Raw genomic sequence first — 17,469 nt, forward strand, 5'->3', positions numbered from 1 at the left:
ACAATAACCACTGCTATATAATTATTCCATTTAGGGCAAAGTCCAGGATATTCCTTCTTCACGAAGGTATGCATATATCATTATAACTGAATCATGAGCATATTTTGTTTACTACATGTAAACAAGTAGTGAGATGAAAAAGACACTGGATGGTTATGCAAAATTCTTAGAAATATCCTAGCATTTTAGGATTATGGTATACACTAATTTTCAAAATTCATACCAAGCATTCAATTATCCTAAAAAAATTATTATGCTAGAAGAACTAAATATGAGCCTCTCAAAAGTGATAAGTCTAAGGTCTGCAGGATTTAGAGAGCTCATAAAGCTTTATACCATGTGTTATTCTAGTGTAATCATTCAAAATTTCATTCTTACAATTACATGGTAAATAATTCACAATGTGTGATAAATAAATGCATTGAAAAGAGCATAAAAATATCAACACATAAAATAGATGCATGAACATAAAACGAATGCTGCAAATGCATAAACAGAAAGCTTTTACCGTTAAATTGTCAACACACACTATTCTGCAAGAAATCCAAGGTTTCCCAAAAACTTTCTATTGTTCGTGGTGTTTTCCTTAAATAAGGACACTTCTGGGTTATTCTTTTAATTTCTTAGTTTGCTCGATCATTGGCCCAACTCTTACCAGGTTGATGCTATGATGGTTTCTCCATCTCCAACCCCATGGACCTTCTCGATTTGGACCATTGCTCAACCGGCTCAAAACGTGTTCGGGAAAACCCCCCAAACAAAGTCATGCTGCGGCTATAGACGCGTCACCTGAACATCTTTTCTTTGCCGTTCGATTTGCCACGTCGCCTTCTTTTCTTTGCCGTTCGATTTGCCATCCACAGTGCAGCCTACTGTCTCAAACGAAGTTTCCACAAGGTTCATCATCTATCCAGATATTCCAACCCCCGCTCGCGACCCGCGGCCGATTGCCCCTGGCTGCGCGCCTGCGCTTCACTTCCCCCGCCGCGTTCTGAAGCATCCCGCCTCCGCCTCCGTGTCCGCCGCTGCCGTGCCTCGCCGCCCTACGTGCTGGCCGCGGCCGTGCCCCCCGAGGTTGCCTCCCACGCGCGCCTCCGCACTCGCCGCCGCCGTGCCCCACGATCGCCTCCCACGCGCCGCCGCCTCAGGCGTGGCCGCCGTCAACGCATATCCATATCGGGCCCCCCACCATCCTCGCACACCGCGCGCGGCGTGGGTGGAGGTGCCATGGCTGTCCACCTTGCAGAGTGCAGACCCATAAAATGTTCAGGTGACAAATTTTGGCCCTCTTTCAGGTCGTACGGTTCGGTGGGGGGTGGATTCCAACTCGAACTTTTGTGGATTTTGTTTCTTTTGTGCATGCCAACAGGTTGGTGAGAAATCTTGGGCCTGACATGCTCTAGGGTTTGATGGCCGACACTGAAGGGATCAGGTGGCAGCGATAAGAGGAGGGTCAGCATGGCCAGCGAGATACTGATGAAGCCTGGGTTGCACATCCTAAGATGAGCCCACCATTGGTTTGGATAGGTATGCACTTATGTTTCATCTCTTTTGGAAGCTATCGTTTGCCGCAGTGACTGATTTCAAAAAAAAAATTGCACTTATGTTTCATCTCTTTTGGAAGCTATCGTTTGCCGCAGTGACTGATTTCAAAAAGAGAAAGAAAAAGTATGCAGTGCTTCGACAGTGCAGGGGTTGTTGAGAGAAGATGGCCGAATAGTCATATCATCAAGCCATCAGCCAACATGAATGTGGATTGGGAGTATTAGGACTTATTTCATTTCATTGCCTACTAATGATCACCTTCAAAATCTCCAGACCATCTTTTGTTAAGATGCAAATATTTGTGCTCAGCTTTCTTTGAAAGAAATATCTGTGAAGTTACCGACTATGTTTTTTAATTAGTTATATACTCCCTCCGTTCCGAATTATAAGTCGCTCTGACTTCTTTAATACATTGAATTTGCTGTGTAGGGCGCACTGAGGGGATCAGGTGGCAGCCATAAGATAAGGGTCAGAATGGCCATGGAGATACTGCTGAAGCCTAGGTTGCTTATCCTACATTATTTCGCCATTGGTTTGGATAGGTATGCACTTCGATTCCATCTCTTTTGGAAGCTATTGTTTGCTAGAGCTTCTGATTTGCAACAACAACAAAAAAATGTATGCAGTGCTTCGACACTGTAGGGGAGGAACAATGGCCCAACAGTCATAGCATCAGACCATCAGCAAAGATGAATCCAGAGCATGAGTGTTAGTGCTTATTTTGTTGCATTGACTAATAATTCTGTTATCTTAAAAACATTATTACAACATATTACAACATTCGCTCACTATAAAGGGCGTACCCAGTGCAGAGAGCTCCCGCTCTGTGTGGGGTCTGGGAAAGGGTGTCAGTGGCGAGCCTTACCCTCGCATGTGCAATGCGAGGAGACCGCGACTCAAACCCGGAACCTTCCAGTCACAGGCGGTAAGACTCTACCGCTTGCACCAGGCCCGCCCTTCTAACCTTCGCTCACTATCCTGGAGCAAAAATCTCCAGACCATCTTTTTTTATGATGCAAATATCTGTGCTCAGCTTTTTTCAAAAAAATATATGTGCTCAGTTACCAATGATGTTTTTTTAATTAATTTGTTTCAGAAACTCTTTCAGGCATCAAGTTATTGTATTGGACAAGGTTCGACACCCTAATGTTCTTCAGTTCGTTGGAGCTGTCACTCAGGACATACCTATGATGATTGTTTCTGAACTCCATGAAGAGCTAATATATAGCACCATGCCTTTTTCCCATGGAAAACAAGTTGGTGTGATCTTCAGACCAACAAGTAATTTGAGTATGGCACTATTTGTTAGTGCATATGAAAATTGCCTTCAGATGGGTTGGCTTCATTCTTTTTCTGTGAAACTCAAAAAGACTTTCTCAATCTGTATCTAGAAGAAATCAAAGTTACATGCTCAGAAGGTGCTAAGAAATGGCCTTTGCTCAATGCATATTTTGGGTTTGCATAGAACAATTATTTATTTCATTGCATTGACTAATAATTCTGTTACCTTAAAAAGCTTATTACAGCATATTACAACCTTCACTCACGATCTTGGAAGAAAAATCTCCAAACCATCTTTTTTCAGGATGCAAATATCTGATATCTCATACATACAGGACTGTGTTTTTTTCCCTTCCTTTGTAGGTTTTATAAGCAACTTTCTAAATGTTTCTTTACGGATTGAAAGAGCTATTCTATTCTATTCTAATTATCTTCGTTCTGCATGTCAATATAGGTGCTTTCTTCGGGTACCATTATTGCCATGAGGGACTCCTATACCTGTTCTCTACAACTGTCAGTTCATATGCGCATTGTACGAAGAAAAATAAAGATCTTACTACCTGTACATTCAAAAGACCTTTGCCCTCCGTATTGTTACTTGCCTGATTAGCGTTCTTTCCCCAAATATATACATACATATATGAGGCACTTTATTTCTTGATTACTATTCATGTGCACACCTAATATCGTTAGTTGTGCAATGGTCCTTGCTCTTTGCATTAGTTTTTGTGATGAAAATGTCATTATATCTTACCAATTCTCTTCTGCATATGTTCTTTTATTTTTATTAGTTCCTGCATCTCTTTGTGATGCACTTCAGATTGATTTCTTTTTTGTTTCCCTATACAGCTTCAGTTTGAGTTGCTGGATTCTTTTAAGAGTGCCTACTGCCAAAGATTGCAGAATTATAGATGAGGATACTATGGTGGATTGTACCTCCAAAGGATGCAACTGAGACCTGGCATCCATATCCATTATTTTTCCCATCTTATATGCCCAGTCTGCAAACAAATTTTTTTTCCTACCTGAGGTAGTTTGAATTTGTAGGCAATAGTTCTGACAGATTGCCATGTGTTCCTGTCAATATTATCCCTACTTCTATACTTGCTGCTGAACCTCTGAACCTGACTACAGTCTTCTTCTGTACACGATTTCAAGCTTACGCACAAGGTCAAAGTATGAGGTTTAGTATGGCCCTTTCTTCTTGTTCTTTCTCTTCACAAGCATAAGGTTGGGAGCTCTCTTAGCTACACCCTAGCAATGAGAAAGGCCTTGGGGACCTTGTTGCATCTCTTGGTGCTCCTTGGTCTTCTCCTTTCTCCTCTCTGAAAACTCCATTTTGGTTTTGGTGGGTTAATGAAACCTATTTGGACTAATCCTATGCTCTAAGTATGAAATTGAGATAGATTGGTTCACGCCAAGTGGGGGAGCAAAGATGAAGTCCAAGGTGATGGTGTTGGACATGTGATGATGATCAAGCTCCGGACTTGGAAAAGAAGAAAGAGAAAAACAAAAAGGCTCAAGGCAAAGGTATACTTGATAGGGTCATTTTGTTTTGGTGATCAAGACACTTAGTGAGTGTGATCATGTTTAGGATAGATAGCCGTACTATTAAAAGAGGTGAAATTCGTCGTGAAATGCGGTTATCAAAGTGCCACTAGATGTTCTAACTCTTTGCATATGTATTTAGATTCTAGTGAGTGCTAACACCCTTGAAAATGCTTGTGAAAAATGCTAACACACGTGCACATTGGTGATACACTTGGTGGTTAGCACATTTGAGCAAGGGTGGCGAAGTTTGAGAAGTGGAGGGGGTGTCTCGAGATGATCGGACCATGTACGGGAGCATCTGGTCATTGCGGTGAAGAAGGGCGCGCTCTCGGTTAGTGACAGGACACTGGCGGCTAGAGAGGCCAGACGCGGGTGGGACACTGTTCCCGCGTCCGGTCATGGCTGACGTGGTGTGCAGGAGTGGGCAGAGAGGATCGGACTCGGTGGCGCGTCCGGTCATGCGTGACCTGACGGGTCCGGTCACTATTTTGCCTCTCTGGACCCTCTCTGGAAGTGATCGGACGCTACGTGGGGCGCGGGTCCGATCGTCTAACAGTGAGTCAGGTCATTGACCCTTGGCACGCGGGCGCGCAAAGACCTGATGCGGGCGCGGCGCATCCGGTCATCCTTCGCCATGTCCGATCACCACTTAATCGTTGGCGCGACTGTTCTTAACAGCTGGGACCGAGCAGCAGCGCTTGAACGCGGGGGCCACGTGGCGGCAGATGCGCGACAAGACGCTGGCTCGGGCGTGTCCGGTCACCTCGACCGGCATGTCCGGTCAGCATGCAGTGAGCCCCCTCTTGACCCTAATGACTCTATTTCGTTTGGGGCTCTATAAAAGGTGGTTGGGCGGCTTGGGCTCACATTCTTGGCCATTTCTATTGAGAATACATCCAAGTGAGCCTAGACATTCCTCTCTAACTCACTTTGCTTGATTGATTCATTATTTGGTGAGATTCGAGAGCATCCAAGTGCATTGCTTTGAGTGATTGCATCTAGAGGCACTTGGCGATTGTGTTTTACTGTGGGATTCGCTTGTTACTCTTGGTGGTTGCCGCCACCTAGATGGCTTGGTGCAGCGAGGATCGTTGAGCGGAGGTTGGTGATTGTTTCCGGCTCCGATCATGGTGATTGTGAGGGGTTCTTGACTTTTCCCCGGCGGAGAGCCAAAAGGTACTCTAGTAGATTGCTCGTAGCTTGTGGATCCTCATCTTGTGTTGGTTGTGTGGCATCCGGTTGCGGGTTAGGCGTGTGATTCCTATTAGCGCGTGAACCTCCAAGTGGGTGAGTCGCTACAACAGGGACGTAGCTTGCCGGCAAGCAAGTGAACTTCGGTGAAAAATCATTGTATCAATTGGTATTCATTGTGATTGATTTTTCACTTGCCTGGCTCGGTATTGATCCCTCTACCTCTCTTGTATTTACATTTGTAGAAATATCTTTTGTAGAGGTAGCTTAGCCAAGTAGAGTAGTTCTATAAGTGTAGCATAGAAGTAATTGGTTGAATTACTTGTTTAGGTTGCTCACTAGTGATAGCTTTAGTGACCTAGCCATTGTGTGATATACTAGAGATCATAGAAATTAGAATTGGTTAGGTGGCTTATAACATAAGTGTAGTGCTAGTGCAAAATTCGCTTTGCCATCTTATTTACTAATCACTTGTCTTAGTGTTGTAGAATTTTTAATAGGCTATTCACCCCCTCTAGCCAAGAGTGATAGTGGATGACTATACTAGATACACATGTGTATTCTTTCTTGTGGACAAGAGTGATGTGTTTGCAACTTTCAAATCATTTTTTGAGGGCATACGCAATGAATTTGAAACAACCATTAAGAGACTTAAAAGTGACAATGATAGTGAGTTCAAGAACACTAGAATTGATGAGTTGTGTGATGATTTTGAAATTAGACATCAATTCTCGGCTAGATACACTCCACAATCAAATGACCTTGTTAAAAGAAAGAATAGAACACTTATTGATATGACAAGGTCTATTCTTAGTGAGTATAATGCGAGTCAATATTTTTGGGTCGAAGCAATCAACACGGATTACTATTGTAGCAACCGCCTCTATTGTCATCCATTGAAAGAGAAGACACCATATGAACTTTTGAATGGTAGAAAGCCCAATATTGCATACTTTTGGGTCTTTGGTTGCAAATACTACATTTTGAAGAAAGGCACTAGATTGAGCAAGTTTGACAAGAAATGTGATGAAGGATTCTTGCTTGTATACTCAACCACTAGCAAAGCATATAGAGTTTAGAATTTGGCAAGTGGTACTCTTGTGAAAGTTCATGATGTTGAACTTAATGAAACCAAGGGTTCCCAAAATAAAAATGGAAACCTTGATGATGTTAGAGGCATTCAATTGTCAAATGCTATGAAGAATATGGATGTTGGTGAATTGAGGCCTAGATAAGTGATAGATGAAGAAGATGATCAAGTGCAAGTGCTCTCTAGCTCTAATGTGCAAGATGATACACATCAAGCAAGTACTAGTGGCTCTCGTGACAATGTGCAAGATCAAGTGGCTAGCTCATCATCTCAAGTGAATCAGTCCAATGAGCAAGCAAGTGCAAGCAATCAAGTTCTAAAACTCCAACCAACAAATATTGCAAGAGATCATATATTGGACACTATAATTAGAGATATTTCTAGAGGTGTATAAATAAGATTAAGATTGACATCATTTTGTGAGCACTTCTCATTTGTATCATCCATTGAACCAAAAAAGATAGAAGAAGTATTGAAGGATGTTGATTGGGTGAATGCTATGGGTCTTTAGAAACAAGCAAGATTAAGATGGGATAGTTGTAAGGAACAAAGCAAGATTAGTAGCACAATGTTATACTCAAGTGAAAGGTCTTGACTTTGGAGAAACATATGCCCCGGTTGCTAGGTTGGAAGCAATTAGAATCTTGTTAGCCTATGCTTATGCCCACAACATTAAGCTCTATCAAATGGATGTGAAGAGTGCATTTCTCAATGGCTACATCAATGAGTTGGTTTATGTTGAGCAACTGCTCGGTTTTGAAGATGACAAGAAGCCCAACCATATTTACAAGCTAAGAAAGGCATTGTATGGATTGAAACAAACACCTAGAGAATGGTATGAGATGTTGAGAGATTTTCTCCTCTCTAAAGGGTTCAAAATGGAAAAGTTTGACACCACTCTTTTCACTAAAAAGATTGGAAATGACTTGTTTGTGTTGTAAATCTATGTTGATGACATTATATTTGGATTAACCAATCAAGACTTTTGTGAAGAATTTGGGAAGATGATTGCTAATGAATTTGAGATGTTCATGATTGGAGAGTTGAGTTACTTCCTTGGTCTTCAAATCAAGCAAATGAAGAATAATACATTTGTGAGTCAAGGCAAGTACATCAAAGACATGCTCAAGAAGTTTGGAATTGATGAAGCTAAAGCAATTAGTACACCAATGGGAACAAATGGCAATTTAGATAGTGATGCAAGTGGCAATATGGTGGATTAAAAGTTGTATCGGTCTATGATTGGAAGCCTACTCTATGTGACCGCATCAAGGCTGGATGTCATATTTAGTGTATGCATGTGTCCAAGATTTCAAGCCTCTCCAAGAGAGTTATTTGAAGGCTACAAAGAAAATATTGAGGTACTTGATGCATACACAAAATGTTGGTTCGTGGTATCCCAAAGGAGCAAAGTTTGAGTTAGTTGGATATTCACTCCGATTATACGAGATGCAAGGTTTAAAGGAAGAACACATCAGGCACTTGTCAACTATTAAGAAGATCTCTTGTTTCTTGGTCATCAAAGAAGCAAAATAGTTGAAAGGTCCTAAATGGCTAGGGGAGGGTGAATAGCATATAAAAAATTTCTACAAACTCACTTGAACAAAAGGTTAGTACAATAAATGGCGTAATGTAATTTTGCTCTATCTCTATAAGGGTTGCAAGCCACATATACCAACAATTCTAGTCGCTATGATCTCTAGGTTCACACAAAAGCTAAGTCACTACTCTCTAAGCTAGTGAGCTCTCAAAGACTAACTAAAGAGCCTCACTAACCAAACTAACAAGCTCTCAAAGGCTAACTACACTAAAGAGCTTGACTAGGTCAGAATGTAAACAATGTAAATACAAGAGTGTGTCGGAAGATTATACCACCGTGGCAAGTGAGATGAACCAATCAAAGAATGCCCAAACAATCACCAGGAGAAATCCAAGAGACAAGTGACACAATTTTTCTCCTGAGGTTCATGTGCTTGCTGGCACGCTAGTCCCTGTTGTGTCGACCAACACTTGGTGGTTCGGTAGCTAATAGGTATCACACACCTAGCCAACACTTGCTGCTGCAAGAACCTACCCATAAGTGAGGTAACTCAATGACATGAGCAATCCACTAGAGTTATCTTTCGGCTCTCCGCCGGGGAAGGTACAAGTCCCCTCACAAATCACCAGGAGATAGCCACGAACAATCATCAACTCGTGCCAATGCTCCTCCACTGCTCCAAGTCATCTAGGTGGCGGCAACCACCAAGAGTAACAAGAAAACCGCAGCCACAATGATCCCCAAGTGCCACTAGATTCAATCACTCAAGCAAATGCACTAGGAATCACTCACAGTCTCACTATGATGATAAATCAATGAAGGAGATAAGTGGGAGGTGTTTGCTTAGGCCCACAAGGATGTCAAGAATGCCAAAGTGCCAAGAGAGTGAGCCCCAAGCCAGCCATGGCTATTTATAGACCCCCTCAAACAAATAGAGTCGTTGCTCTGCACAATCAGGACCGGACGCACCCCAGCATCCGGTCGATTGAGTCCGGTTGGCCGATGGCAGCCACATGTTGCGCCTTTGAAAGTAGCCCGTTGGACTCCAATGGTCAAAACTGAGCCGTGCTACCAGCTAAGTCATGATCGGACGCGCTTGAGACTGACCTGATGCACCCCGACTGCATCTGCTCGCCCTCACTCGCACAGGAACCGCGTCGAGATCGAATGCGCAGCCAGACGATCGGATGCTCCAACAATGTGGAGTTCGATCGACTCTAGTAAGCACCCTGAGAGGGTTTTTTGTGACCGGGTGCGTACGATCAAGGGTGACCGAACGCACCCCAGAGTCCGGTCCTCTCTGCATCATGAGCCGAGCCACAGCGCTGCTACGTCACACTACGTCACTTGCGACTGGATGCACCCCCTGCGTGTTCGGTTGCGCTTTGCTAGTAGGGTCCGGTCGTCAACCCGAGGCTGTTCCTCTCTGCGCCAACTGACTGGATGCATCAGGGGTGAGTCCGGTCACCCTGAGGCCAGAGTCCGATCGAGTACCTTCGCCTCCTTTTCTTTTTCAATGTCCTCAACCTCTTCACTCTTGCTTCCAAGTTGCTAACCATAGAGTGTAGAACTGGTGTGCATGTGTGTTAGCATTTTTCAAAGCATTTTACAAGGGTCAATTATTAGCACACTAGGTCCCTAATGCATATGCAAGAATCATGTCACCTAGTGGCACTCGATAACCGTTTAGCCAAAGATTTTCCCTCTTTATAGTATGGCTATCGATCCTAAACACACTCACACCCTCTATGGTGCCTTGAGTGCCAAAACAAAAACCTATTTGATACCTTTGCTTTGATCTCCTTTGTTTTTTATTTTTCTCTTTCTTCTTTTCCAAGTTGGAGCTTGATCACCATCATCACATGTCCATCTCCATGGACCTCTCACTTGCTCCATCACTTGGTGTGTACCAACCTAGCTCATGATCACACTTGATGACATAGGTTAATACTTAGGTTTCATCAATTATCCAAAACCAAACTAGGGCTTTCAATAGTGTTGCATTATCAACCGCCGAAGCCGAATACATATCCGTCGGTAGTTGTTGTGCATAAATTCTTTGGATGAAGGCCACCTTGAATGACTTTGCAATCAATTTCAAGAAAGTGCTATTGCTATGTGACAATGAGAGTGCAATCAAGCTAACCAACAATCCGGTTCAACATGCAAGAACAAAGCACATTGATGTCCATCACCATTTCATAAGAGATCATCAACAAAAAGGGGATATTTCAGTTGAGAGTGTGGGCACCAAAGATCAACTTGCCGACATATTCACCAAACCACTTGATGAGAAGAGGTTTTGCAAGCTAAGGAATGAGGTTAACATATTGGATTTCTCAAATATGTGTTGATGCACCCCCACTTATATGACATGCCTCTCCTTCGAGCAAAGCAAGGTAAAATTATTTGGCATGGCATACATCCTTTGCTAAGGACTTGTTTAGTGCATCTAGTCATTCCTACATGTTTTAGGCTCATTCATGAAAATCAAATGAATTTGATGCTTGTATAGTACCACTATTGCTTATATGATTGACTTGATCTGGTGGTAGGATATGACTTGTTTATGGGCTTGTGAACCTAGTGTTTGATCAAGAAAATGAACTAAAAGGGTTTAACTCAATATGGGCAAGATAACCCTTGCAATGAGGTATGAAGAAGCTTATCCTTGGATCAAACCGAGTTAAATTTCTTTGGTAAATATCTAGATTGAACCAAATTTAGAAAAAAATGATCCTCACTTTCACCCTAACCTATCTAAAATCAGAGCTCACCTTTTGTGCTCATTGTTGACAAAGGGGGAGAAGTAATTCACAAAGATAGGGGGAGAGAAACAAAGATAAGATAGGATGGACTTAGGGGGAGAGAAATAACAAAGGAAGGGGATCAATTACAATTTGAACACGCAAGTAGGGGGAGCAAGCTCATAAACTTGAGTGTTTCATTTGAATGTGCATTTACATATGTATGCTTGCATGGCACAAGTTTTAAATTAAATATCCATGCTTGTGTGGTGTATGTCAGTTGTAGGTTTGATTGATGAAATGAAAAACTAGCATGCATAGCATGAAAGTTATATATGACTTACATTTGTTTTCACAAATGGTACTAGAACCTTTGTCTTTATAAGTGGTATCTAACTAATAATGGCGCTAAGGATGGTATTATTGGTGCACTCCGATTGGTATCATGCTTCAAAGGTCCATCTCTTACATCTTAGTATCATTTGGTAGACATTGCCCTCCCACATTTTCTATCCATGCATATGTGCAAGCTTCTATCTAAACTCTTGAAAGCTCTAGTTTGGTCTTAGTGAATTGATGAAACCCTAAGTGCTAACCTAGTTTATCAAAGTGATTATGAGATAGGTAGAACTACTCCAAGTGGTAAAGCAAATGAAGATCATGACATGATGATGGTGATGCCATGGTGATGATCAAGTGCTTGGACTTGAAAAGAAGAGAAAAATGAAAGGCTCAAGGCAAAGGTATAAGTGGTAGGAACCATTTCATTTCGGTGATCAAGACACTTAGCGAGTGTGATCACATTTAGGTTCGATAGCCATACTATTAAGAGGGGTGAAACTCATATCGAAATACGGCTATCAAAGTGCCACTAGATGCTCTAACTCATTGCATATGCATTTAGGATCTAGTGGAGTGCTAACATCCTTGAAAATATTTGTGAAAATATGATAACACATGTGCACATGGTGATACACTTGGTGGTTGGCACATTTGAGCAAGGGTAAAGAAGATAGTGTTGAAAAGAAGTTAGTCACGCTGGTCACAGAGTGATCGGACGTGTCCGGTTTGGCAACCGGACACGTCTGGTATTAACGACCAGACTCTGGCTCAGTGGAGCGACCGGACGTTGGGGAGTTACTGTTCAGCATCCGGTCAAAGTGATGTAGCTCGGTACTAGATTGCAGAGAGCGACCGAACACGTCCAGTCACCACACCGGACGCGTTCGGTGTGAACCAGCAACTCTCAGGTTTCAGCGCTATAATTGATCGGACTCTGGGAGCGTTCGGTCCGGTGTGACCGGACGCGTCCGGTCGGCCTAGAGCGGCTCTGGGAGCTCTCTAGACTTGACCAGACGCTGAGTCTCCTACTTCCAGTCTAGTGTGACCCGACGCGTTCGGTCGGCCCAGAGAGGCTCTAGGAGCTCTCTAGACTCAATCGGACGCTGCCCGTCCTACGTTCGGTCGTCCACACCGGACGCGTCCGGTTGCAGTTGAGTGTGGTACTCATGGCAACAATGGCTACTTTGTTTGAATGGGACACATGGCGGACAAGCAGCGACATGACACGTTCGATGCGTCCGGTCATCCCGCAGTCAGCCCAATAATTGAGCCAACGGCTCTATTCGTGGGGGCTCTCTATTTAAGCCCCATGGCCAGTTTAAGCTCACCCTCTGGGCCATTTGCATTGACATAGCAACCTAGTGAGCTTAGCCAAAGTCCTCCCACTCATCTCCATCATTGATTCATCATCTTTGTGAGATTGGGAGTGAATCCAAGTGCATTGCTTGAGTGTTTGCATCTAAAGGCACTTGGTGTTCATGTTTCGCTGCGGGATTCTCTTGTTACTCTTGGTGGTTGCTGCCACCTAAACGGCTTGGAGCAGCGAGGATCGTCGAGCGTAGGTTGGTGATTGTCTCCAGCTATGATCGTGATAATTGTGAGGGGTTCTTGACCTTTCCTCGGCGAAGAGCCAAAAGGTACTCTAGTAAATTACTCGTGGCTTGTGTGATCGTCATCTTGTGTTGGTTGTGCGGCACCCTATTGAGGGTTTGGCGTGTGATGCCAATTAGCGGGTGAACCTCTAAGTGAGTGTATCACCACAATGAGGACTAGCTTGCCGGCAAGCAAGTGAATCTTAGTAAAAATCATTGTGTCATCATTTGATTCTGAGGTGATTGGTCTTCATTGGTATTCATTCTTGTGATTGATTGGTTCATTCCTCGACTCAGCGGTATAACCATCTTGCTCTCTCTCTCTTTACATTACCGCAAACTAGTTGTCAAGCTCTTTAGTGTAGCTAGTTGTGAGAGCTTGTTAGTTTGATTAGTGTGGCTCTTTAGTTAGTCTTTGAGAGCACACTAACTTAGTGTAGTGACATAGCCATTGTGTGGATGGAGACTATATAAACTAGAATTGTGGTAGGTGGCTTGCATTTTTAGTAGGCTAGCGCAACACTCACCTCGCCTCATATTTGTCTAACCCGTTTGATAAGTGTTGTTGTAGAAATTCTTAATAGGCTATTCACCCCTCCTCTAGCCATTAGGATCTTTCAAGTGGTATCAGAGCCGTGGTCACCATGATTTGAGGCTTAACAACCTTTGGTATAAAAATGGCTCAAATCAATAACACCAAGAAGCCACCCCAATTTGACGGCTCAAACTATCCCTATTGGAAGGCTAAGATGACAACTTATATCAAGTCAATCAATAGGAAGGTTTGGAAGGTGGTGGATACCAAGATTGAGATTGATGATGAAGAGGCTCCCACCGCTGCCGAAGAAATGCTACTCCAAAATAATGACATTGCTCTTAGTGCCATCCATGATGCTTTGGATGAGAGAACATTTGAGAAAATCAACAACATTGAGAGAGCTCATGAGGCATGGAAGAAGTTGGAGGAATCATTTGAGGGCACTCAAGCCGTGAAGGGGGCAAAGGCATACATTCTCAAAGAGAAGTTTTCAAGCTTTAAGATGAAGGAGGATGAGAGTGTGCCGGAGATGTTTCATAGGCTTCAAGTGCTTGTCAATGATCTCAAAGCACTTGGAGAAGAGGTGAAGGACAAGGACTTCTCTCACAAGTTCTTGAGATGCTTACCTTTAAGATTTGGCACATTGGTCACTATTCTAGTGAGGAGTGGTTTGGACACCATGACACCAAACCAAGTGTTGGGAGATATAATGACCGATGATATATATAGAGATGAGATGAGAAGGAAGAAAAGGTGGAGAAGAAAGATGAGAGGAAGGATGACATGAAGAAGAGTGTGGCATTTAAGGCCATATCATCCAAGGGCAAGGCAAATCAAGATACATCAAGTGAAGATGATGGTTCATGGGATGATGATGATGATGAAAAGATGGCTCTCTTTGTCAAAAGATTTGGCAAGTTTATGGTGAAGAAACGCTACCGTGCTAGAAGGAAGAAATCTTCATCCAAGAACAAGAAAGAGTCAAGAAGGTGCTTTAATTGTGGAAGCAAGGATCATCTTGTTGCTCAATGCCCATACAATAGCGACAATGATGATGACAATAAGAAGAACAAGAAGGATAAGAAAGAAAAGAAAGAGAAGAAGGACAAAATGACCTTCAAGAAGAAGAATAAGGGTGGTTCATATGTGGTCACTTGGGATAGTGATGCTTCCTCAAGTGATGATGATGATAGTGATGATGACAAGACCACCAAGAAGAAGGCACTTGCAAGCATTGCTATCAATAAGAAGCCTTCTCTCTTTGACACTCCATCATGCTTCATGGCTAAGGCCACTAAGGTACAAACTTATGATGATGGAAGTGATGATGAACATGATAATGAAAATGAAAGTGATAGTGATGATGATGAACCAACTAAGGATGAACTATTTGACTTGCTAGAAGATGCTAAAGAACACTTCGACATTAAGAGAAGGGAATGCAAGAGCTTGAATAAGGAAGTAAAAGCCCTTAAGCAAGCCCTTGATGAGCTCAAAGCAACTCATGAGAGGCTAGAGGAAGCCCATGAGAAGCTTGGCAAGGCTCACAAGAAGCTTGAAAAAGCTCATTCTTCTTTGCTTAATGAACAAAATAAGAAAAAGCATGTTGAGACTTGTAATGTAGGCTTAACTTATGACCTAATTAATGAATCATTATGTATGCCTATCATTGTTGCTCTCACTAACCCTTGTTGTAGCACTTCTACTTCCACCTCATCTAGTAGTGATGGTTTCACTTGTGACGCCTCACTAATGGTTGAGAATGAGACCCTCAAGAAGGAGGTCAATAAGCTCACTCACACCTTGGCTAAGGCCTATGGTGGTGAGGACTGCTTGCTTATGTGCTTGGGTAGCCAAAGAGCTTCTCTCTACAAAGAGGGATTAGGCTATATCCCTAAGAAAGATAAGGCAGTCTTTGCTCCTCACAAGACTAGTTTTGTGAAGAATAATAATCGGTTTTGCACTAGTTGCAAGTAAATTGGTCATAAAGAGCATGAGTGCAAGAACAAGAGCAAAAATACCAACGTATCCTCAATTAAGATTAATTCTTTCTATATGCTTGCAAAGGGTACAAATGGTGTGAAGGCTAAGTTCATTGGTACACCATGGATGGGCTCAAAGAAGAAAGTCATTTGGGTGCCAAAGAGCTTAGTGACTAACCTTTAAGGACCCAATCAAGTTTGGGTACCTAAAAAGAATTGATCTTCTTTTGTAGGTTAATTACAAAACTGGAGAAAGACATTGGGTTCTTGATAGTGGGTGCACTCAACATATGACCGGTGATGCAAGAATGTTTAACTCAATCAACACCAATGGGAATGATGGTTACGATAGTATCACATTTGGTGACAATGGCAAAGGCAAGGTTAAAGGGCTTGGTAAGATTATAATATCCAATGACATGAGCATATCCAATGTGTTGCTAGTAGAGAGCTTGAACTTTAATTTGCTATCCGTGACTCAATTATGTGATCTTAGATTCAAATGCATATTTGGGGTAGATGATGTAGAGATCATAAGTGTAGATGGCTCTAACTTGGTCTTCAAAGGCTTTAGATATGAGAATCTATACTTGGTTGATTTCAATGCTAGTGAAGCTAAATTATGATCTTGTTTGTTCACTAAGTCTAGCATGGGTTGGTTATGACATAGAAGGCTTGGTCATGTTGGAATAAAACAATTAAATTGATTGGTTAAGCATGACTTGGTTAGAGGCTTGAAAGATGTAGTGTTTGAGAAGGATAAGCTTTGTAGCTCTTGTCAAGCCAGCAAACAAGTTGGAAACACCCATCCTAAGAAAAGCATGATGAGCACTAGTAAATCATTTGAGTTATTGCACATGGACTTGTTTGGGCCAACACAATACACTAGCATCGGTGGAAACAAATATGACTTTGTGATAGTGGATGATTATACTAGATACACATGGATATTCTTTCTAGTGGACAAAAGTGATGTGTTTGCAACATTCAAATCATTTGTCAAAGGCATTCACAATGAGTTTGAAACAACCATCAAGAGAGTTAGAAGTGACAATGGTAGTGAGTTCAAGAATACTAGAATTGTTGAGTTGTGTGATGAATTTGGAATTGGACATCAATTCTCATCCAAGTACACTAAACAATCAAATGGCCTTGTTAAGAGAAAGAATAGAACACTCATTGATATGGCAAGGTTTATGCTTAGTGAGTACAATGTGAGTCAATCTTTTTAGGCCGAAGCAATCAACACGACTTGCTATTGTAGCAACCGCCTCTATTGTCACCCATTGAAAAAGAAGACACCATATGTGCTCTTGAATGGTAGAAAGCCCAACATTGCATATTTTTGGGTCTTTGGTTGCAAATGCTATATCTTGAAGAAAGACACTAGATTGGGTAAGTTTGAGAAGAAATGTGATGAATGATTCCTATTTGGATACTCAACTACTAGCAAAGCATATAGAGTTCAGAATTTGGATTGTGGTACTCTTGAGGAAGTTCATGATGTTGAATTTGATGAAACCAAGGGTTTATGTTGACACCAATTTTGGATCTATCCAAAATGTGTGAGAATATTTATACCATATTAAATAAAATAATATAGATGGTCAAATTCTATTTAAATATGGTATGGTGTACATAATAGTGAAATAATATGTCTGAAAAGGAAATAGAACTAATATGATATAATATATTTTTTGACGGCATAATCTACCATGTAAAAGTGATGTGGCGATATATGTATTAAAAAAAGTGAGAGATAAGTAGTGATGAAAAAAAGAGAAGGAGCTGAGGCACGGTTATGTCAGCTTCTTGGCATGTGCGTGCAAATGGATGCCTTTGATTACTGAATGGCAGTATTGATAATAGAAAAAATAGTGGATGACCGACACACCAGCCAGCAAGGCAAAGATAATGTATTTGCCTCTAGAATAACCGATTAAGCATTCGCGCGGCAATTCAAAGCCATGGCACTTCCACTCAAATTCAAATTAGCATGACTAAGTCCAATCACTGGTTGAAGAGTCCTCCATGTACGTACTGCATGTTCTCACGAGCACGCGCGGTCAG

At 42.1% G+C, this 17,469-nt stretch overlaps 1 protein-coding gene across 24 annotated transcripts; it reads left to right on the forward strand.

Moving 5' to 3' along the window:
• Nucleotides 1-888: 888 nt before the first annotated feature.
• Nucleotides 889-16,717, forward strand: LOC136467132 (integrin-linked protein kinase 1-like). 24 transcript variants are annotated; one of them, XM_066465699.1, is made up of 7 exons: nt 889-1,270; nt 1,370-2,087; nt 2,172-2,253; nt 2,353-2,470; nt 2,642-2,963; nt 3,281-3,358; nt 3,676-16,717. In XM_066465699.1, exon 7 carries the CDS (start codon nt 14,201-14,203, stop codon nt 15,392-15,394), a length of 1,194 nt encoding a protein of 397 aa, XP_066321796.1. In that variant the 5' UTR covers nt 889-1,270; nt 1,370-2,087; nt 2,172-2,253; nt 2,353-2,470; nt 2,642-2,963; nt 3,281-3,358; nt 3,676-14,200; the 3' UTR covers nt 15,395-16,717. The 24 variants fall into 24 exon arrangements, 23 of the variants coding, with proteins under 23 accessions (XP_066321796.1, XP_066321798.1, XP_066321805.1 ...); XM_066465701.1 differs by having other exon boundaries at nt 2,642-2,826; XM_066465708.1 differs by having other exon boundaries at nt 2,642-2,826; nt 3,281-3,388; nt 3,676-7,653.
• Nucleotides 16,718-17,469: the final 752 nt, after the last annotated feature.

This window comes from Miscanthus floridulus, chromosome 7, assembly GCF_019320115.1.
Source record: "Miscanthus floridulus cultivar M001 chromosome 7, ASM1932011v1, whole genome shotgun sequence".
Taxonomy (NCBI): domain Eukaryota; kingdom Viridiplantae; phylum Streptophyta; class Magnoliopsida; order Poales; family Poaceae; genus Miscanthus; species Miscanthus floridulus.